We start from the raw sequence: 22384 nt of genomic DNA, 5'->3' as shown, positions 1-22384 counted from the left end.
GTTAAGATGAGTGAGGAGAAATATGCAAAAATTACTTTTATCAAAAGAAGATGCCTCAGTGGCCTGCATTTGGTAGAACTTCCATGTTGAAGAATTAATATATATTTAAAATTTAAAAGTGTTGACTTTGATGTCTTGACTGTTCTCTTTTTTTGGTATTTTTATTTATACTTGTGATAAAAGATGATTCTGTGGAGACTGAAATATAGAAATGAATAAGGATGGGCTAGGGATGCATGCTTCACATGCACAAGGCCCTGGGTTTGATCCCTAGAACACCAGCAGGACCACCACCACCACCTCCACTTCCTAAAGGAGCAGGTGGTTGATCCAGTATTCAGTCTTGATGATCTTAGTCTGTCTGATTTGACAGTATTAGAGAATGACAAAGAATTTATATTTTCCTCCTTCTTCTATAAGGAAATAGTTGTTTTCTGATGAATTTTTAGATATAATTACTTCTTCAATGAAAATATTGGTGTAAGGTTATCACTGACAATTGTATTTTATTCATTTTTTAAAATTAATTTTATTTGTACATTTTAGGTATACAATATAATGACATTCATCATTGGAAATTTGCACCTTTACATAATCTCTCTTGATTCTTATTTTTTCCCCCTTCCCCTGCCCTCTCTTCAATCCCTCCATCCCTCCCTATTTATAAAGACTTTGTTTCCAGTTTTTCATTTTCTCATATTAATTCCATTCCCTTATTTCCTTTTCCCTACCCATCCCACTTCCCCTTTGCCCCTTATCTTCCTGTTTCAAATTATCTATTATAACATTTAGTCCTTATTTACACTTTCAGTTTCTCACACTGGAGAAGCTATTCGGTATTTACACATGTGGGTCCTATTTATTTCACTTAAGAGTATCGCCTCAATGTGCATCCATTTAGCTATAAATATCTCCAATTTTTCCTTTTTTATGGCTGAGTAGTGCTCCATTTTGTAAAAAACCCACATTTTCTTTGTCCAGTCTCCAGTTGATGGGCATTTGGGCTACTTCCAAGTTTTAGCTATTGCAAACTGTGGTGCTGTGAACATGGGTGCACATATATCACTGTGGTATGATTCTTTTAATTCTTTGGGGAAGATACCCAGCAGGGGGATAGCTGGGTCAAATGGGACTTCCAGTCCTAGTTCTTTGAAGTATCTCCATACTGATTTCCACAGTGGTTGCACCAGTCGACACTCCCACCTGCAGTGGAGCCAGGGTTCCTCTTTCCCCACAGCCCAGCCAGCATTTGTTGTTGGTTGATTTCATGATAACAGCCATTCTTTCTAGGGTGAGGTGGAATCTCAGCATTGTTTTCATTTGCATCTCTGGAATGACCAGTGAGTGATGTTGAGCATTTTTTCATATGTTTCTTTGCCATTTCTACTTCTTTGTCTGAGAAATGTCTGTTCATTTCAGATGCCCATTTTTGCATTGGGTCTTTAAATTTGGGAGGTCTGATTTTTTAAGTTCTTCATAGATTCGAGATAGTAGTCCTTTGTCTGAGGAACAGCAGGTGAAAAATTTTTCCCACATTGTGGGTTGTCTCTTCACACTGTTGATGGTTTCTCTTGCTGTGCAGAAGCTGTTTAGTAAGAAGAGATCCCGCTTGTTGATTGTTTGTGCTAGTTCACAGGCAACTGAGGTTTTATTCATAAAATCTTTTCCTACACCAATGTCTTCAAGAGTTCTACCTAACCTCTGTTCCACCCGGTTCAGCGTTTCTGTTTTAATATTTAGATCTTTAATCCATTTCAATCTTAGTTTATTGCATGGTTAGAGATACAGGTCTAGTTTTAATCTTTGCCAAGTTGAAACCCAATTTTCCAGCACCATTTATTAAAGAGGCTATCTTTCCTCCAGTGAGGGTGTTTGGCACCTTTGTCAAAGAGGAGGTGGCTGAGAGTGTCTGGAGTTGTTTCTGCATCTTCTAATCTGTTCCACTGGTCCTCAGATCTGTTTCTTTGCCAGTACCATGCTGTTTTTTATCACGGTGGCTTTGTACTATAGTTTCAAGTTGGGGGTTGTGATACCTCCTGCCATGTCTCTGTTGCCTAGAATTGCTTTTGCTATTCTGGATCTCTTCTTGTTCCAAATGAATTTTTGGATTGTTTTCTCAAGGTCTGTGAAGTATGCTGCTAGAATTTCAATTGGGATTGCATTGACTCTATATAGCAGTTTTGGAAGTATGGCCATTTTCACGATGTTGATTCTTTCTCCCCAGGAGCAAGGGATGTCTTTCCATTTTCTGATATCATCTTCAATCTCTCTTTTCAGAGTGCTATAGTTTTCAGAGAAGAGGTCTTTGATTTCTTTTGTTAGGTTGATTCCTAGGTATTTCAGCCTTTTGGATGCTATTGTGAAAGGAATTATTTGCCCTATTTCTGTCTCAGTGAGTATGTTGTTTGTGTAGAGGAAAACTATTGACTTTCGTATGTTGACCTTGTACCCAGCTACTCTACTGAATTTGGTTATTAAGTCTGGAAGACTTTTGGTGGCGTTCTTGGGGTCTTCTATATAGAGTATCATGTCATCTGCAAATAATGACAATTTGACTTCTTCATTTCCTATCTTTATTCCTTTTACGTCTTTTTTTTGTCTAATTGCTGTGGCTAATGTTTCCAAGACTATTTTGAACAGGAGGTGGTGATAGTGGACATCCTTGTGTTGTTTCTGATTTTAGTGTGAAGGATTTCAGTTTTTGACCATTTAGTATTTTATTGGCTGTTGTTTTTTCATAGATGGCTTTTATCAGATTGATGTAGAGACCATCTATTCCAATTTTTTGTAGGGTTTTTATTGTAAATGCCTGTTGGAATTTGCCAAATGCTTTTTCTGCATCTATTGAGATGATCATATGATTTTTGTCCTTGGCTCTATTGATATAGTGTATTGTATTTATTGATTTGTGTATGTTGAACCTTCCCTGCATCCCTTGGATGAATCCCTCTTGGTCAGGGTGTATGATGTTCTGTATTCTATTTGCCAGTATCTTATTAAGGATTTTTGCATCTGTGTTCATGAGTGAGATTGGCCTATAGTTCTCTTTTTCGGTTGGGCCTTTCTGTGCTTTGGGGATCAAGGTGCTGCTTGCTTCCAGGAATGAATTCAGGAGTATTGCTTCCCTTTCAATTTCATTGAAGAGTTTAAACAGTATAGTGGCAGTAGTTCCTCTTTGAATGTCTTGTAGAATTGAGGAGTGAACCCATCAGGACGTGGGCTTTTCTTAGTTGGTAAGTTTTTAATTACATTTTCAATTTCATTCATTGATATTGGGTTGTTTAGAATTTTTAGGTCTCCTTTGTTCAACTTTGGTAATTCATACGTATCTAGGAATCTGTCCATTTCTTCTGTGTTTTCCATCTTATTGGCATATAGGTTCTGGAAGTAGATATTGATGATCCTCTGAATTTCTGCTGGGTCCATTGTAATTTCATCCTTTTCATTCCTAATTGCATGGATTTGGGCCTTTTCTTTCATTTTTCTCACAAGGTTGGCTAAGGGTTTGTCAATTTTGTTTGTTCACTTGAAGAACCCATTCTTGGCTTCATTGATTTTTTTCTTTGTATTGTTGTCTTAGTCTCCATTGCATTGATTTCTGCTCTGATCTTTATAATTTCCTCCCTTGTATGAGCTTTGGGGTTGTCCTACTCTTCTTTTTCTAGAAGCTTGAGGTTCAGCATCAGGGTGTTTAATTGGGCTCATTCTGTTTTCCTAATATGCATATTCACTGCTATGAATTTTCCTCATAGAACTGCTTTCATTGTGTCCCATAGATTCTGATATGTTGTATTGTCATTGTCATTTAATTGAAAGAACTGTCTGATTTCTTCTTTAATTTCCTCTGTGACCCATTGGTTATTCAGAAGTGTGTTGTTCAATTTCCACATGTTCATGAAATTTTTTGAGTTTCTTTTGCTATGGATGTCCAATTTCATTGCACTATGGTCTGATAATATACAGGGGATAACTTCAATTCCTTTGCACTTACTTAAACATGTTGTATGTGTGAGTACGTGGTCTATTTTGGAGAATGACCCCTGTGCAGCTGAGAAGAATGTGTATTCTGATTTTGTGGGGTGGAAGACTCTGTAAACATCTGTTAAATTCATTTGTTCAAGAGTTCGATTGGTTTCTAGTATTTCATTACTTATTTTTTGTCTAGTTTATCAATTTGTGACAGTGGGGTGTTGAGGTCCCCCACTACAATTGTATTAGTGCATATATGACTTTTCGTGTCCATTAATATTTGTTTTATATAGTTGGGTGCACTAGTGTTTGGTGCATAGATATTTATGATTGTCATCTCTTCCTGTTGGATTGTTCCCTTTCCAAGGATGTAGTGTCCTTCTTCATCTCTCTTAATCAGTGTTGGTTTGAAATCTATTTGATCTGCCAAGAGGGTAGCTACTTCTGCTTTTTTTCGGGTTTCCGTAACATGGAGTATTGTTTTCCACCCTTTAACTTTCAGTCTGTGAGTTTCCTTTTGAATTAAGTAGGTTTCTTATATTCAGCATATTGTTGGATTTTGCTTCTTGACCCATTCTGCCAGTCTCTTTCTTTTGATTGGTGAATTGAGACCATTAACATTGATGGTTATAACTGAAACATATTGACTTGTCATTGCCATGACTTTTTCTTTTTGGTGGGTTCTCCCCCTTCACATTTAATTTCTTGTCATGCCAGATGGGTTCATTCTGCTGGGCTTCCTGGGGTTGTGATCCTCAATGTCTGTTCCTAGGATATTGTGTAAAATTCCTTGGAGTGCTGGTTTGGTATTCACGAAGTTCCTAAGGTGCTCTTTCTCATGAAAGTCTCTTATTTCTCCATCAATTCTGAAATACAGTTTTGCAGGGTACATCAATCTGGGTTGGAGGCTGTTTTCCTTTAGGGCTTGGAATATGTCACTCCAAGCTCTTCTTGCCTTGGTGGTTTGTGTTGAGAAGTCTGCTGTGATTCTGATGGGCTTTCCTTTGTATGTGATTTGTTTCTTTTCTCTAACTGCTTGGAGAACTTTGTTCTTCTGTTGTGTTTCTGGAATCTTAACAATTATATGCCTATGTGTAGATTTTTTTTCATTAAGGTATTTGGAGTCCTATGTGGCTCACTTAACTGTATGTCAAGCTCTTTCCCCCTGCTTGGGAAGTTTTCTGCCATTATTTCTGTGAAGAGATATTTTTATGTCATCTGCACTCTCTCCTGTTTCTTCATTGAGCCCAGTCAGTCTTATGTTATTCTTCTTTGCATCATCTAGCAGCTGCTGGATTGATTTCTCATGTTCCCTTATAATTTTGAAGCAATTTTTCTTTTCCTGGTCACTAATTGCAATCTTATCTTCTATATCTGAAATTCTGTCCTCACATTGGCTCATTCTGCTGTGTAGACTTTCAGTGGATTTTTTCATGTCCTGGAAATGTATTTGCATGTGTTTTATGTATTCCATTTGTTTCCTGTTTTGGGCTTCCATCATGTTTCTGAGGTCCTCTCTGGATTTATTAATCATGTCTTGCACTAGGGGCAAAATTTCTCCTGTTATCTGAGAAATTATTTCTGATTTCAGCTTTCCCAGATCACCTTTGCCAGTTTAGTGGGTCCAGGTGGTTGAGTATCAGAGTGTTCCATCTCATTTCCCTTTGGGGTTGCTGTAGGTCATCTGGAAGGGCATGACTTTGTCCGTTTGTTGGAAACCCCCTCCCCCCTTTGTTTTTAATTTCTTGTCACACCCGATGGATTCATTCTGCTGGGCTTCCTGGGGCTTTGAGGCTCATTGTCTTTTCCTAGAATATTGAGTAAAATTTTTTGGAGTGCTGGTTTGGTATCCATGAAGTTCCTTTGCCGTGAAAGTATCTTATTTTTCCATCACTTTTGAAAGAACGTTTTGCAGGTTACATCAGTCTGGGTTGGAGGCTGTTTTTCTTCAAGGCTTGAAGTATCTCACTCCAAGGTCTTCTTGCCTTGAGGGCTTGCATTGAGAAGCCTGCTGTGATTTTGATGGACTTTCCTTTGTATGTGATTTGTTTCTTTTCTCTCACTGGTTGTAGAATTTTGTTCTTCTGTTGGATTTCTCAAATCTTAACTATTATATGGCTATGTGTAGATTTTTTTTGATCAAGGCTAGTTGGAGTCCTAGATGCCTTTCTTATCTGTATATCATATTCTTTTCCCCTGCTTGGGAAATTTTCTGCCATCACTTCTGTGAACAATATTTTTATGTTTTCTGAACTCTGTCCTGTTTCTTCATTGACTCGGATCAGTCTTATGTTATTCTTCTGTGCACAATTTAGCAGCTTCTGGATTGATTTCTCTTGGTACCTTACAATTTTAAAGAAATTTTTCTTTTCCTGGTCAGTAATTACAGCCTTAACTTCTACATCTGAAATTCTGTCCTCATACTGGCTCATTATGCTGTGCAAATTTTCAGTGGAGTTTTTTAATCTCCTGGAAATCTGTTTGCATCTGTTTTATGGATTCCATTTGTTTCCTATGTTGGGATTCCTTCATGTTCCTCAGCTCCTCTATGTTTTTATCTGTGTCATCTCTAGAATTATTAATCATGTCTTGGAGTATGGGCACAATCTTTGCTGAAATCTGAGAAATTTTTTCTGATTTCATTTTTTCCAGATCCTCATTTGTTGCCAGTTGAGGGAGTCCAGTTGGTTGAGTATCAGAGTGTTACTTCTCATTTTCCTTTGGGGTTGCTATAGGTGACCTGGAAGTCTGGTTTTGAGACTTACTTATGTGTCTTCTAATTTGAAACTTGGGGTGGGTGTTTAGGGGTGGGGGGGAATGTGTGATGTTTCTGCCCGCTTGGCTCACCTCCTGGCACTGGGGGAGTGGTATGTCGGTCCAGAAGGTTCACCTCCTCTGCTCTTGGGGCAGCTCTGCTCCTCTGCACTCGGGATAGTGGTACGGCGGCCTGGAAGATTCATCTACTTTGCACTGGGGGCAGCTCTGCTCATCTGAATAAAAATTTTGTATAGGAAGTAAGATCAATGAACACAAATCATTGTGTGACTTGTGGGTCTACCAGGGTCACTCATATACTGGCCGCAGGTAGTAGAAGTTACAGAAGGCAGTGGGCAGCACTCTGGCCGTGGACTATTGCTCAGGCACTACACTTTGGCGCCATCTTAATTTAATTTTTGAGATTGTTATTTAATTTTTTTCAATGCTGGGGGTCAAATGAAGGGCCTCAAGCATGTTGGTCAAGTGTTGTGTCACTGAGTTATACCCCCAGCCCAGAATATATCTGTATATGTAGTTTTTAAATTTTTGGAATGTTTTTTGTTTTCTTCCTCCTCTTCTTCCTCTCCTTTCTCTTCCTCTCCTTTCTGTTCTTTTCCTTTCTCTTCCTCTCCTTTCTGCTCTTCTCCTTTGTCTTACTTTCCTTCTTCTTCCTCTCCTTTCCTCTTCCTCCTTTCCCTCCCCCTCCCCACCCTGGTCCCTGTCCTTGTTCTCCTTCTTGTGGTGGCGTCTTGTTATGTTGCGCCAGTTGGTCTCAGATTCCTGGGGTTAAGCAGTTCTGCCTCTTTCTCCTGAAGAAGCTGGTATATAGGCATGCCCCACGTGGTACGCTGAAGTATATACTTTAAAACAAAAATTCTCTAGATTTTTTTATTATTGTGGAAATTTTTTTTTTTTTTTTTTTGTTCCAGTGATTGAACTCAGGTCCTTGCACTTGTGAGGCAGGCGGTGAAACCACTGAGCTAAATCCCCGGGCCATGTGGAAATAGTTTTTAGGATGATTAAAACTAAATTAATAAAAAGAATGGTTAGTTCTTGCTATTTACAACATACTTTGTTAGGTCTGTGGAATATAAAGAAATGAGCAATATTGACTCTTTCCTCATTTAGGGTTAGGGCAAGTAGCATCAGTCAGTTCCAAGTAATTATAATAAAGTATGCTAAGTCCTTTACAGAGTTTTGAGCAAAGTACTTGGCTCTAGTGGTGGTCTTGCAAAATGTCAGCTGTCAAACACTGATGAGCTCTTTTCCATTCTCTCCCGTTTGACCCTACTTATACATTTGGTGTTTTTGCCCATTTACATTTTAATACTTGTTCTTTGGGTTTTCTCTGTTTTAATGTTTAACTGCTGCTTATTAGTTACTTCCTTCCAGAATTTTTTTTGTTTCCAGTGCTGGAGATTGAAGTCAGGGCCTTGTGTAAGCTAGGCAAGCACTCTACCACTGGGCTGCATCTCCAGCCCTTTTTTACTTTATTTATTAATTTTGTTTTGAGACAGGGTCTCAAAATGTAGTCCAGGCTGGCCTTGAACTCACTGTGTAACCCAGGCTATCCTCAGACTTGAGGCAATCCTCCTACCTCAGCCTCCCAAGAGCTGGGATTACAGGCATGTGCCACCATGTCTGGGAGTCCTGCATTTTATAGAGAAGTTTCATAAAAGGAGAAATGTTAAATTCTAGACAGTGTATACCCATGTGTTCCTCTCCTAGATTCAACTATTATTATCTTTATTTGCTTCATATCTGTCTGAATATGTATGAATGTTGTTTGTTGTTGAACTTGAAATTAAGTTGTTGATGTCATAACATCATCCACAAGTAACCAAACGTGCATCTCCTAAGAATAAAGACATTCTGTACAACTACATTGTCCTACATTTAAGACAGCTAATAAAATAAAAATTAAAGGGCCGGGGATTTACCTCAGTGGTTTTGCCACCTGCTGCACAAGCGCAAGGACCCAAGTTCGATCCCCAGTACCAAAAAGAAAAAAAAAAATAAAAAAATTAAATTAACCATGATATAATGTACTATATCTAATATGTATTCAGATTTTTTTGGTATGTGTTGTAATTTTGATTTATATGTCTCCCCAAAAGGGATGTATTCAGAGATGGGACTTTTGGAAGGTGATTGGGTCATGAGGGTGCTATACTCATCAGCAGATTAATTCATTGATGAATTCAGTAGCTAAATATGTGAGAAGTGGCAAACATGGCAAAACCACCTATGAATTCCATGCATGAGCCCATTGCTTCACTACTTTGGCCATGGTTAGAAGCAATTCTGTGTGAATTACCATCATGATGGATGAGGTATCCTATAAATCCATGGATGGTAGTTTTGGCAGGATCACTATGTGTAGGGAAGGCAAATCCATACCCAGAATAAGTGTCTGTTGTGGTAAGGACAAAGTGCTACTCTTTCTGTGATGGAAGGCATCCAGTGTAATCAACCTGTCACTAGGTTGCAGGATGATCACCTTAAGGAATGATGCCATATTTTGGACTCAGTGTTGCTCTCTGCTTCCTGTAATGGAGGTGACCAGCTTTCTTTGCCATGCCTTTCTTCCTTGCTATTTCTGCTTTGGAACCAGCTAAGTGTGGACTAAGCCCACTGGAAACTGTTAGCTGAATCAAACCTCTCCTCCTTGAAATTGCAGGTGTTGGGTAGTTGGTTCAAGTCATGGGAAAGTGATTAATTCAGAAAATTGGTATCAGGAGTGGGATTATTGCTATAACTATACCTGTCCATATATCTCAGAAGCCTTTGGAACTGGTTTGTCAGAGGGGCTTAAAAAGTTTTGGAGATGTGAGCTAGAGAAGCCCTAAAATGTTGTAAACAGAACTTGATGAATGATTCTATTTGGCTCAGAAGACCAGAATAATAATAGGAATGAGAACAGTAAAGGCCAGGCTCAGGTGGTGTCAGTTGGGAATAAGGACTCCATTGGCAGTTGGATTAGGGGCCATATGTGTTATACCCTGACAGAAAATTTGTCTTCATTTTATCTGTGCCTGAGGTTTTATAGGAGGCTGAGATTAAGGGTGGTAGACTGATTTTGGGGAAGAAATTTCCAGGTAGCTCAACATTCAGGCCATGGCATGGGCACTGCTGGATGCTTTTAATCAGATCTGTGGTGCAAATCAGAAGCAAAAGCAGAGCTAAAAGATATAAAATGTGTTCAATTTTACCAGAAAAGAATTGTCTGCAAAGTTGGGGCAAAGGAGAGCATGGGTGAAAACAAACCTGTTCTCCTGTAAGTTCTGGATGTCAAGTATGTTGTCCCAGTGATGGGAAAGTGACAAATACAGTATCTTACAAATAAACTTTCATAGTTTTTTTAGGGAGTGGGGAGTCATACTGAGGATTGAACCCAGGGCCTTTTGCACCGAGTTACATCCCCAGTCCTTATTTTTTAAATTTGAGGCAAGGTCTCAGTAAGTTACTCAGGCTGGACTCAAATTTGTGAACCTCATGTCTCAGCTTCCCAGAGTGCTCGAATTAAACGCATATACTACCATGTTCAGCTTTATAGCTATTTTTATTTAGAATCACAGGCTTGTCAAGATTTTGATGTGTAGTATTTTTTTTGTTACATTTTGAGTTTAAGTCTTTTAATCTAGGCTCTCTGCATACACCAGCATTTTTGTGAACCCTTCCCGTTTTTATTACTATATATATGTATATATGATATATTTGTTTCAATTAAATTCACTTCTGAGAAATGAATTTTGGTTTTTTGAGATAGAGTCTTGCTATGTATACAAGCTAGCCTTGACTTTGCAGTGATCCTCCTATGTAAGCTTCTGTAGTGCTGGGATTACAGGCATGCACCACCATGCCTGGCATGGATTTGATGTTTTTAAAATCAAATTAAGCATTACATACTTATGAAATATGGTAATTATTTACCACCACAACATTGAATTTCAGATTTTTGAAGTGTATTCACAGTTCCAATAGTGTTTAATTAAAAAGTAAACAAAAAGTTTGATGAAGTATTACTAGCATATAGTAATTAATAAGGTTGAGCAGCTGTTGAGCCACTGATGAAATATTTTGATATGTGATGTGAAAAATTCAATGAATTGTTTTTCATTAAAATGAATTTAAGCACTTCAGTTAAGATGTGGTTGTAGTGGTGGAGGTATAGGTCAGTGGTAGAGTGCTGCTTAAAAATGCATAAGATCCTGGGTTCAGTCCCCAGCACTGGAAAAAAAAGTTTGTATAAATATGCCATCTAATAACACCTTGAAAAAAGAGAAATATGATTAATCAGTGAAAAAATAATCCAATTATGTTTTGATTTTAGAGCCTCTAAAGTAGTAAATGTTCATTTGAATTGGAATTCTGAATGAAAGAAATAGTGTAAGTTGAAAATGTTTTTCAGAGAAAGAGATTTATTAGTGAATCAATTTGTAAAAAAAGGGACTAAGTAAACGTAGTCCAAGAACTGAAAAACAGAAAACATAATGAAAGTGTTTTTAGATTCCTGTGTTGAAAGGGAGTCCTGAATTTGAATAAAGAATATTGCTATAGAGATCAAGTAGATGAAAGCATAAGAAGTATTTTAGTATTAGTTGACATTCATTATTAAGGAATATAAAATAATAGCAATACTTCATGTTAGAATGTTTTCAGAATTATTTAAAACACAGTAGTATTATTCAAACTAAAAAAGTTTCCTGATATTAAAAATGTTATGGCATTGAACTCTTTACAAATAAAATAATTAAATGTCTGGTGTTTATTTCAAAATAATTAATAAAAGCAGAGGCTGTGGAAAAAGGTCTGGCCATATGTTGGTAATTATGTGGATACATAGAATATCACTGTAGTTTTTTGTGTGTATTTTTGAAAAATTTCATGGTAAAAATTTTTTATATTATGTAATAAAGAGCAGGATTTTCAAATAAAGAATTATTTCTATTTAACTGGCTGAATGTTTAGCTCATGACATTGAATAATTCAGAATGATACCAACAGAAAACCAAGTGATCATTTTTGTTATTCAGAGTTTTCTTTTATTTTTTTCCTTACCTTTTCTGTGTCATGTAGGAGCATCTTAATCTACTAAGGCATACATAAAGTAATAATGGAAAGGATTCAACATTGATTTATTCCAACATTCTTGGAGGAAAAAAAATACATTGGCAAGATGCACATGTCATAAAGTTTGAAGAATGTCTTATTATTAATGCCTTGTTATAAAAACTATTAATACTATATCATCTTGGCCCTTTATTTCTGATGATTTAATTATTTGAATTTTTACAAGGTTTAAAAAAGCAAACTTAAAGGATAAATTCATACGTTGTAAAGGATGTAAAAGAGAATTGTGCTCAGAAATGTTTTTTTCACCTTGTATCAGCTTTCCTGTTCCTTGACACAGTACCAGATACCCACAATGTAAAGAAGGAAAGGTTTAATGTTCTCACATTTTCAGTCTGTGATGGGCTGACTCCAAGCCAGAGATATTATGGCAGAATATGATTCAGGACGGCTGCTTAGTTCATGATAACTGGGAAGCAGAGCAGGGGAAGAGTACCAGTGCTGAAGAGGTGAGGGACTAGAAGTAGATTCCAAGGCCATGCTCACATGCTCCATCAATCCTCAGTACAGATTCCAAAGCTAATCAAGTTGAAATTCCACCCTAACTGCCATATGCTATGCTTTTTCAACTTGCTACCCAAATATACCTCCTTAAATCGTACTTAATCTCTTAACTGAAGGCATTAGCAAGTTCATAATTCTGCCTGACATAATACAGCTATCCTATGTACAACCAGAAATACACTAATGCCTTCCTCAAAGTCTCAACAGTTCCAACATTTTTCAGAAGTCTCAGTCCAAGTCTTTTCAGAGACTCAAGGCAATCTCTTAGCTGTGAACTTCTATAAAAACAGAACACAGATTACATAATCCCAAGATAAAATGGCATAGGGCAGTAGTGTTGAACCTATGGCACATGTGCTACAGCAGCCTATTTATATCATTGAAAGCTCTAAAAGGCTCACCATCACTAGCAAAGGGTAAATATTCCCATTCCAAATGGGAGAAATATAGTGATATCTTGATTCACAAACTTAATTTGTTCTATGATTTTGAAAAAAATGCTCACATTTGTGTTTGTGTGGGAAGGATGGCCACAGTCGTGTTTGTCACCTGAAGCAGAATTTGCAAACAAAATTTTGCCAAAAGTTTCTACTTGTGAACCAAACTGTGTATAAACAAGGGTTTGTGAACTGAGGTACCACTGTAAGAGATAGAATAGAATCAGACCAAAATAAGAGCAAAACCTAACAGGTCAAACATTTAAGTCCTGGTAGCTCCTCATCTGGCATCTGGGGCACATGGTAGTAAAATGTGGATTCCAAAGGGCTTGGGCAGCCCCACTGCTATTGCCTTGCCAGTTGCAGACAACATGGCCCCTTTCTCGGGCTGACTCCATTCATAATCTGCACCTTTTCTAGGCAGACATTCCACATTCCTGGTGTCTCCAACTTCTTGGGGTCTCTACTGCACCTTTGCCTTCATTCTTACAGTGTCATGCCTTGCCCTTCCCTATCAAGGGCTCCATGCCTGGCCTTCTAGGCTTTCCTTTGAAATCTGTTTGGAAGCTTCCCTCATCCTGTTCCTGGTACCAAAATCTCAGAGTTCTTTAGAGGAACAGAAGCAATAGAAAATACAGGTATGATTATGCAGTGAGATTTATTAGGTAGGCTTACAGGATCAGAAATGGGAAAGTTCACAAATGCTATCTGAGAGATCAGAAGCAGAAGAATCCACAGTCCCTCCCTGTGTGCTGGACAACTAGAGGATGCAGTAACTGCTCAGCCCAGAAAATGGAAGCCACAGAACAAGTTGGATCAAGGATCCAGTACCAGTCCAAGGTCAAAGGCCTGGAAGCTCTACAGAGAGCTTGTCCAAAGTCTTCCTTGGAGGGCTGAAGAAACTGGGAACTATATTCAGAGACAATGGCAAAGTTTGGAACTCTTTAAAAACAGGAACACTTCCTTCTTTACGTTTTTTATTCCATCCAGGATATAAGCCTATTGATTGGTGTCACTCACATTTGGGGTGTGTCTTTCCCCCTCAGTTTGCTGGCCTATATGTCAGTCATCCACAGACACATTCAGAACTGTGCTTTACTAATCTGCTAGGCATTTCTTAATCCATTCAAGTTGACATATTGTGAATAATGGTCACAGTTGACCCCTTGTCAACTTGACAGCCAGACACATCTAAAATGTGCTCTACCAATCCTCAGGGTGGATTCCAAAGCCAGTCAAGTTGAAAGTCCACCCTAACTGCCACATTCCTCTTTTTCCTTTTCTCCCACTTTCTCTCCTATCTTGTCTCGACTTCTTTCCTGGGAACCGTGAAGTTCTCTTATCTATGTGTTTCTCCCTGCAGTATAGTAATATCATACTTAGAGGCTTGAAACTTTCAATTGGAAAGATGGTGGACCTTAGTAAACATATTTAGGACTGTTTGTGTATGAAGCATTAGGGATTGGACCCAGGAGTGCTTCACCACTGAGTGAGCTATATCCCAAGTCCTTTTCATTTTTTATTTTGAGACAGAGTCTCGCTAAGTTGACCACACTGACCTAGAAGTTATGGTCCCCTTGCTTCAGCCTCACAAGTAGCTAGAATTACAGGAGTGCATCATTGCACCTGGATAGGCCATCTTTTTGTTTGTTTTGTTTTTGTAGTGCTAGGGATGAAAGTAGTACATCAGGACGTACCATTTTGAATTTTTCATATATTTCTACTTTCTGGGGGAGTTTCTATTCAAAAAAAATTTCTGAGTTGAAAAACTTTCTGAAATCTGATCTGAACCTCATTTTCATTATATCTTTCTTTTTTTTTTTTTTTTTTTTTGGTAACAGGGATCGAACTTGGGTCCTTGCGCTTGCAAGGCAGGTGGTGGAACCATTGAGCTAAATCCCCGGCCCACATTATATCTTTCTTATAAACCAACCTCAAAACCTTTGTCTCATCCTTGACTTGTCCTTTTCACTCAGTCTTTTCTATTCATTTGGTCATGCCAGTTGTCCTTTTTAAGAAGAGTATGGCAAGCATTTCTTCTTTCCTCTAGTATTACTGTTAGGCTGCTGTTTTGAATAGTGTTGGACTTGAAATTGAGAGATCTGGTCTCAGTTCTGCCATTAGCTACTAGCCTGGTTTCTTCATCTTCAAAGAATGGAAATCGTACAAGATTGTCTTAACCTCCTTTCGAAGTTAAGGTTCTATTCTCCTGAGTAGGTTGGTTTTTTTTTTTTTGGTACCAGGAATCGAACTTGGGTCCTTGCGCTTGCGCAGCAGGTGGCAAAGCCACCAAGCTAAATCCCTGGCCCTCTACTGAGTAGGTTTTTACTTCATGCTTATAATGCAGTAACCCATATAATTGTTTTTCATGCCTTTTATGTTAGTTGTTTCTAGAAATGGTCATCTTCGTATGTAATTTTCATTCCCTTTAAGAATAAAACCTTGTCTTCCACTTAGGATATGTTATCATTTTTGTGGTTAATAGTGTTATTTTTATTTTTATTAGTACCTGTTTGCAGTACATAATGATTATATGCATCATGGGGAGTTGGTACATGTACATAACACATTGTAATTCTTTTTACATCCATTCCCCTTCCTTCCCTCCCCCTTCCTTCATCTTTTGGTCCCCTTTCCATTTGCAAAAGATCTATCTCCCTATTTCCTATTAGCTGTCTTTTAATTTTGCTCTTTATTTATATTTTAAGTTTTTCCTGTAAGAGAAACCATGTGATATTTAAGCTTTTTTGCCTGATTTATTTCAGTTAACATTATGGTCCCAAGGTGCATCCAAGTTCCTACAAATGACTCAGCTTTATTCTTTATGGCAGAGTAGTACTCCATTGTGTGTAAATACCACATTTTCTTTATCCATTCATCTGTTGTTGGACATATAGGCCCCTTCCAAGATTTAGCTATTATTGTTCTATAAACGTAGGTATGCATGTATCACTGTAATATGATGTCTTTAACTCTTTTGGGAAGATACCTAGAAGGGAAATATCTGGGTAGAGTGGAATTTCTTGTTTTAGTTTTTGAGGAATCTCTATACTGATTTCCATAGTGGTTTGTACTAGTTTACATTCCCACCAACAATACAGAAGGGCCCCTTTTCCCTGCAGTTTAGCCAGCATTTGTTGTGATCTGACTTTTTAATGATAGCCATTCTTTCTAAACTAAGATGGAATCTCAGTGTTTTAATTTGTTTCTGTAAATGGCCAGAGATACTGAACATTTTTTCATCTGTTTGTTGGCTGTTTATACTTCTGAGAAGTGTCTGTTCATTTCACTTGCCCGCTTTTTTAGATAGGGTCTGTTATTTTGAGGGGTGTCTAATTTTCTTCTAGTTGTTTATATATCTTAGATATTAGTCCTCTGTCCTCTGTCTGAGGGATAGCTGACATAAGTTTTTTCCTGTTCTGTAGTTTGTGTCTTCACCTTGTGGGTTGTTTCTTTCACTGTGCAGAAGCTTTTTAATTTGATAGGAACTCATTTGTTTATTCTCAATGTTACTTCTTGTGCAGTTCTTCTGAGCAAGAATCTGAATGTATCCTTTCTGTTCTAACAGCCTTTGATTCCATACATACTGCTTACTTAAGAATTACAGGCTTCTGTGTAGGACTCTCATGGTTCCTTTCTTTACTTTTTACAAGAGACTTCATCTCTTGCTTGTTATGCACTGAGCTCCTCAGACATCCTAAATACCAGTTATTTCCTGAATATCTGTTTTTCTCATGCTATCTTTATCTCTTCTTTGCCCAGGGAACTCTTCCCTTAAAGGCTTGACTCATGGCATTAGTTTCCTTAAAGCTCAGAAAGAATTATTGGTTACATTGTCTCCATGTCTATTTTATTTCTTGAAGGTAGGGAATGTATTAGAGTTACTTACTTACAGTTCCTACTTACTATGAGTTTCTTCCCAGGTAGGTTATGAATTCTTTGATACCTGGGATAGTCAGTCTCTAATTTTGTTCATCACTGAATTTTATCATAATGTTGGGATACGTAATATGAACTCAATAGTTGCTATAAAATAATAAGGCTCTTCTGTTTTCATTAGAAACAAAAAATATCTTAATCCTTTTCGTTTGAATAGTTAATAAATTTTTCTACAGCTCCACTTGAGCTTGAATTCCATATTCTTATCTTTTCTTCCTTTTTTTTTTTTTTCTTTCTAGTATGAGGATTAAACCCAGGGCCTTCACACTGAGCTATATTCCCATTCCTTTTTCAGTTTTGACACAGGGTCTTGCTAAGTCAACTAAATTGCCGAGGCTGGGATCAAACTTGGAATCCTGCCTCCATCTCCCTGAGTGCCGGGATTACAGGTGTGTATCGTCATGTGTGGCTTCATCTTTTCTTCAAAGATTCTTCTAAGGTTATTGTTTCATATAGGTTCTTGGGATTAAAATGGCTCAAGGCTTGCCTGGATACCTGGATACCTATAGTAGTGGTAGCCAGAGAGCCTCGATTTGGTCTAATTATGACTATAATACTTGGAGTTTTGGCTAAACCCTAACTTTTCTTGTACAGGTAGGCTGCTGAATGGTGCTTTATCTTACTACAGTTCGGTAGAAACTAATCACCAAGTTTAGACGTTATTGAAAAGAGTAAGAACATCTTTTTCATTAAATTGGTTTTCAATATTTTATTCAGGAGTTGTTCCTACTAGACTTGCTTCTCTATACTTAGAAAAAAATCTTCTCTGAATTACATTTAATTTTTTTCATTGAACCTGATTTTCTGCCTAGGATTAAACTTTCATTTTAAGGTAATGATTTCTACTCTGTGCACAAATGCATGCTTCTTATTTTTTCTTCTGTCTATAGAATTACTTGCCTCAAGATGTTTCTAGAACGTAATGTCTTAGATGGAAAACCTAATCTCTGCCTAATTTATTTTCCTATTTTTGTGTTGTATAATGTTCCATCAGTTGTTTCTGTTGTGACAGCTGAGTGTGAAGTTTGCATGATGTTTATATATATTATGGACATATAAGAGACATGTTTTATACTTAAAAATTCTACTTATCACATCCATATTTTTACTACAAATATATGTTTTAGTCTTCTGAATTTACTTAGTAAGCTCATTTGGTTATTTTCTAATTGCAGTTGTGTTAGTCATGCTATCTAATACACATTAAAATATAGAAAGCAGTTTCTTTGAAACTGGAATTGCTTTGCCTTTATGTTATTTAGAAATAAAAGTAATTTAGAAAATAGTTTTATGGTAGAAGTAGACTGCCTCAAAAAGCTAGACTATCAGAGCAGGGCAAGCCAGTTTCACCTACTTTTCAGCATTGTTATATCAGAAGAAAAAATTGTAGTTTTAAGGTACTTAATATTACATGTACCTGAAACATCCAAGTAATGGGGTATAAATTGCATTACCACCTGGAGGAACTCCTGGAGAGGGATCCTCTTATGGGATGGGAGAGGAGCTTCCTTTCCCTGTGTACCTTGTTAATAAACAATTGTGGTCACTGTGGTAAAAAACACATCTTCAGTCTTCATATTAAAATACTGACATCTAACTAAAGATTGGCACTGATATAGTGTAGTGTCAAGGAATCCTATATGACCCCTGGGGCCTTGCCATTTCTTCATGTGAATGAATCTTACCATTTATCATTTGACAGTGTACAAGAGAGAAATGGTGCTGATATATGTACTTTCTTTCATTCTGAATTTAAAAGCTGCAAATCTTAAAAATGCAGTTTTTAAAGTATTAATTTAACAGATGGAAGTTATATTTAAACATATTAAGTGAAATAATTATTGGGTTCCTTATTTCTATCCATATAATTCAGAGTAAGAGGACTATGCTTCAGTCTATTCTGCTTAAGCTTTCAAATTCCTTTGACAGCCTGGATGTGAAATTCAAAAGCCATTAATGTGATGTGTTAATTTTGCACTTTTTTGACTTACTGCAAAAAACCCCACAAAAAAAACCTTATAGTTTCCATAGCAACGATAGCCTATCCAGATTGTGTAATATTCTTTACAGTATTAAAAATAAAACTATGCAGTTACATGAGCTTCTGGAGCATTTCATTTAGAGGAACTGGGATTGAAATTTTTCTGTTAAAAATTGTGATTGCATGTGAAAGTTTTTATAATTTTGTTTCAAGAATTTCTTAAACTTAAATAATTTAGTAATAGATACCCACTAGTTAATTTCATTATTAAAAAAAATATATATATATATAGTATAAGATGATGTAAGCATTGTGTCAGGTCATTTCAGGCACACAGACTCTCACATACCTATATACACCTTTAAGGAAAAGAGAACATTGACTAATTATTCAGTCATCTGCTGCCTGTGCTTTCCAGGGGCTTCTGAACTGTCTGAAAAAACAGGAAACTGGATGGAGAAATTAGGGAAAAAATGATGACTTTAAGATTTATTTCCCTAATTTTTAACTTTGCTCTTTAAAACATGCCTGATCTATCACTTTGGATATACTAAAGATTATTGTCATTAATTATTTCCAGAGTATCATATTGGTTTGGCTGCTTCCCCCATTTTAATTTGGAATCTTTTTTTTTTTCCTCTTCGAGATAGTCTTTGTAGTCTAGACTGGCTTTGAACTTGCTATGTAGATTAGACTATCCTTGCATCTGGCTGCCTCAGCCTTCTAAGTGGTGGTATTACAGGTATGTGCCACTGCGCCTGGATAAATGACAATATTATAACCAAAGTTAGTTAACATGACTTACTGAATCCCCCTTCTTCCCCCAAGTATTGGAGATTGAACCTAAGGAGCACTGAGCTGCGCTTCCAATCCCTTTATTTTATTTTTTTTATCTTGAGATATGATTGTGTTAAATTGGCCAGGCTGGGCTCAAACTGCTTAAACTTGGAATTCTTATGCCTCTGCCTTCCAAGTAGCTGGGACTAAAGATGTGCACCATCATACCCAGTGACTTCTTGAATTTTTTTTTCCATTAAGTTTATTGGTTCATTTTAGGTATACAGTACAGTTACATTGATCATTGGGATCTTGTACCTTTACATGATTTATCTTGGTTCTTATTTTTTCCCCATTCCCCTGCCCTCCCGTCACCCCCTCCATCCTTCCCTATTTATAGAGAGTTTGTTTCCAGTTTTTCCTTTTCTCTTTTTCTTTTTGCATATTTTTTATTTTCCCTTCTTTCCTTTCCCCATCCCTCCCACTTCCCCTACTCCTTTAGACCTTTTCTTCCTATTTCACAATACTTCCTGAATTTTAACAGATCTGTTTTTATTTTTTGTATTCAGTATATGTATAGGTGGATATATTTATTATTCTGTAATTTATGTATTTTCTTAGTAATATGTGATAGAAGGTTTTCATGTTTCTAGTGACCTTCACAGTCATTTTAATAATTGCATCATAGTTCATCCTTTTGATGTATCTTGTTTATCAGACTGTGGCTAAGCCTAGCCAGGCCTGGTGGTATATGCCAGTGGAAGGTTGAGCCAGGCAGATGGTGAGTTTATGGATTCTTGGCCTACATAGCAAGTTCAAGGCCAGCTTGGACCACAGAGTGAGACCATGATGCAAAACAAACAAACAAAGTGCTAGCCATGTATTGTGGTGCACACTTGTAATCCTTCATTCTGGGAGGCTGAGTCAAGCGAACACAAGTTCAAGCCTAACCTGGGCAACTTAGCAGCTTAGTGAGACCCTGTCTCAAAAAATTTAGAAGGGGCTGGTTGGGAATGTACCTCAGTGCAAAAGCCCAGCACCATAAATAAAGGTAAATAAATAAATAAACTGGTTGGGAATGTACCTCAGTGCAAAAGCCCAGTACCATAAATTAAATAAATAAATAAATACATACATACATACATAAATCTATCTTAATTATGTACTGAATGCCATGTATTGGAAGAAAAATAGATGTAAGTGATTATGGTAGAAAGTAACCATAAATTGTTTATTTAGCCAAAACGTAAATGATTGCAAAAAATCTTCAAAAGACATAGAAAATGATGTTTAAAAGACCCACTATGAATAACCTCTTAAACTGCTTTATCTGCTAGATCCAGAATGGGGAAAATGAGGTATAGCTAAGTAGGAACACATGGCATATTCAGTCATGTGACAGAATGATCATAGCATGGTGATAGTTTGCTGAGTCTTTAGTACTGTACAGTTAATTACAAGGCAAAATTCAGAGAGCATGGATTATGCCCCTGTTATCAGAACAACCCATAATATGGTTCTCAATTATGACATTCAGCCTGGGGCCTTTATGTGGTTGGTTCTGAGTCAGTGGCCTAAGGATATTTACTGTGTTATACTAGCCACTCACTTGATACTATTGAACTGGCAGTCTTCCTTAGTTAAACACCCTGATACTATAGGAATTCTCTAGATTGCTAATTTGCTATTACATACAAAAACCTACCTAACTACTAGGTTTCTCCAAGAGTTTCTTGAGAATGAGATGGTGGCTAAGTTTTGAAGTCTTAAAGGGTTTTGGTGGGAATCTTGGAGCTTTTGAATTATCTCCTATCCTAGGTGAGAATTAGTGTTTTCCAGTGGGTTCTCCTTCCTATGAATGCTTCTTATACTGTGAAATTATTTTAAGTGAATATGGGAGTTTATATCTGTCAGGTATTTTTGTAGTGACTGTTTATAGCAGAATGCTTTTGTAGACTTCAGATAATTAAGACAGGACTGGAATTAATGTTGCAATATGTTTCAGTTTATATTTATGCTTGTTTACTCTTTGAAACTAGCACTCTGTTTAGTATCTTATTCTCTTCAATTTTGAATTTTGTGTTTTGGCTTATCTTGTGTTTTCATGGTGACATGAATTTCTTTTGGTATTTCATATTTGTGTAACTGAAATATTATCAAAAATAAGCAATGCATGGCATAGTAAGTATTTACATATCACTGAGAGAATAGTGGATTCTCATAGTTTTTATATTTGTAATATTTGATTTGAAGGTAATATATGGAAAAGTAATTTATTTTTGTTCATTTGCAGAAAAGATGAAAAGGAATATGCATTGAAGCAAATTGAAGGAACAGGAATATCCATGTCAGCTTGTAGAGAGATTGCAGTAAGTGGATATAAATAGTTATTTGTTTCTGATACTGGGTGATGATTCATTTTACTATGAGTTTCATCATGGTTATTTCACAGAGTGAATTAGTTTAAGGGTATTTTATGTAAGATGAAAAAATCTGCATAAATTTTGTTGTTGTTACCTGCATGTCATCTTTGATCCCTCCTCTCTCCTCTCTGATGGTTCTGGGGATCCAACCCACGAGCTCGGCCACTGAGTTATATCCCTAGCCTTTTAAAATTAATTTGAGATAAGGTCTTATTAAGTTGATTAAGTGAGATTTGAACTTCCTATCCTCTTGCCTCAGCCTCCTTACGTGCATAGATTATAGACGTGTACCATTATGCCTGGCTGAACATTTTTGTAATGATATTTAGGATGTATAATCTTAGAATTACTTAACTAAATGAAATTATCATAGAATATGATTATTTTAGTTAATTTAATTAAATTTCTATAATTTTAGAATTGTTCTTTTTTTTTTTTTTTCCATTCAGTTTATTGGTACATTT

General features: G+C 36.8%; 1 protein-coding gene across 20 annotated transcripts in view; it reads left to right on the top strand.

The window, feature by feature from the left end:
- The window catches only part of Cdk19 (cyclin dependent kinase 19), a 183978-nt gene that overhangs the window by 45600 nt on the left and 115994 nt on the right, over positions 1 to 22384 (top strand). For 10 of the 20 annotated variants that reach the window (XM_087208734.1, XM_087208743.1, XM_004873987.4 and 7 more), the window contains one exon: positions 21791 to 21866. The exons of 1 other annotated variant lie outside the window; for it this stretch is intronic. In XM_087208734.1, coding sequence (XP_087064860.1) covers positions 21791 to 21866 — 76 coding nt within the window. Of the gene's footprint in view, positions 1 to 7928; positions 7946 to 10296; positions 10323 to 17034; positions 17129 to 21766; positions 21867 to 22384 lie in introns of those variants that run through there. 9 more of the 20 variants (XM_087208730.1, XM_087208736.1, XM_087208737.1 and 6 more) reach the window with 2 other exon arrangements.

The sequence above is a fragment of the Heterocephalus glaber genome, unplaced genomic scaffold (genome assembly GCF_053883595.1).
Source record: "Heterocephalus glaber isolate CG9 unplaced genomic scaffold, H.glaber_assembly_v1.0 deba00000942, whole genome shotgun sequence".
Lineage (NCBI taxonomy): Eukaryota > Metazoa > Chordata > Mammalia > Rodentia > Bathyergidae > Heterocephalus > Heterocephalus glaber.
This window is presented reverse-complemented; position numbering and strand designations above follow the sequence as displayed.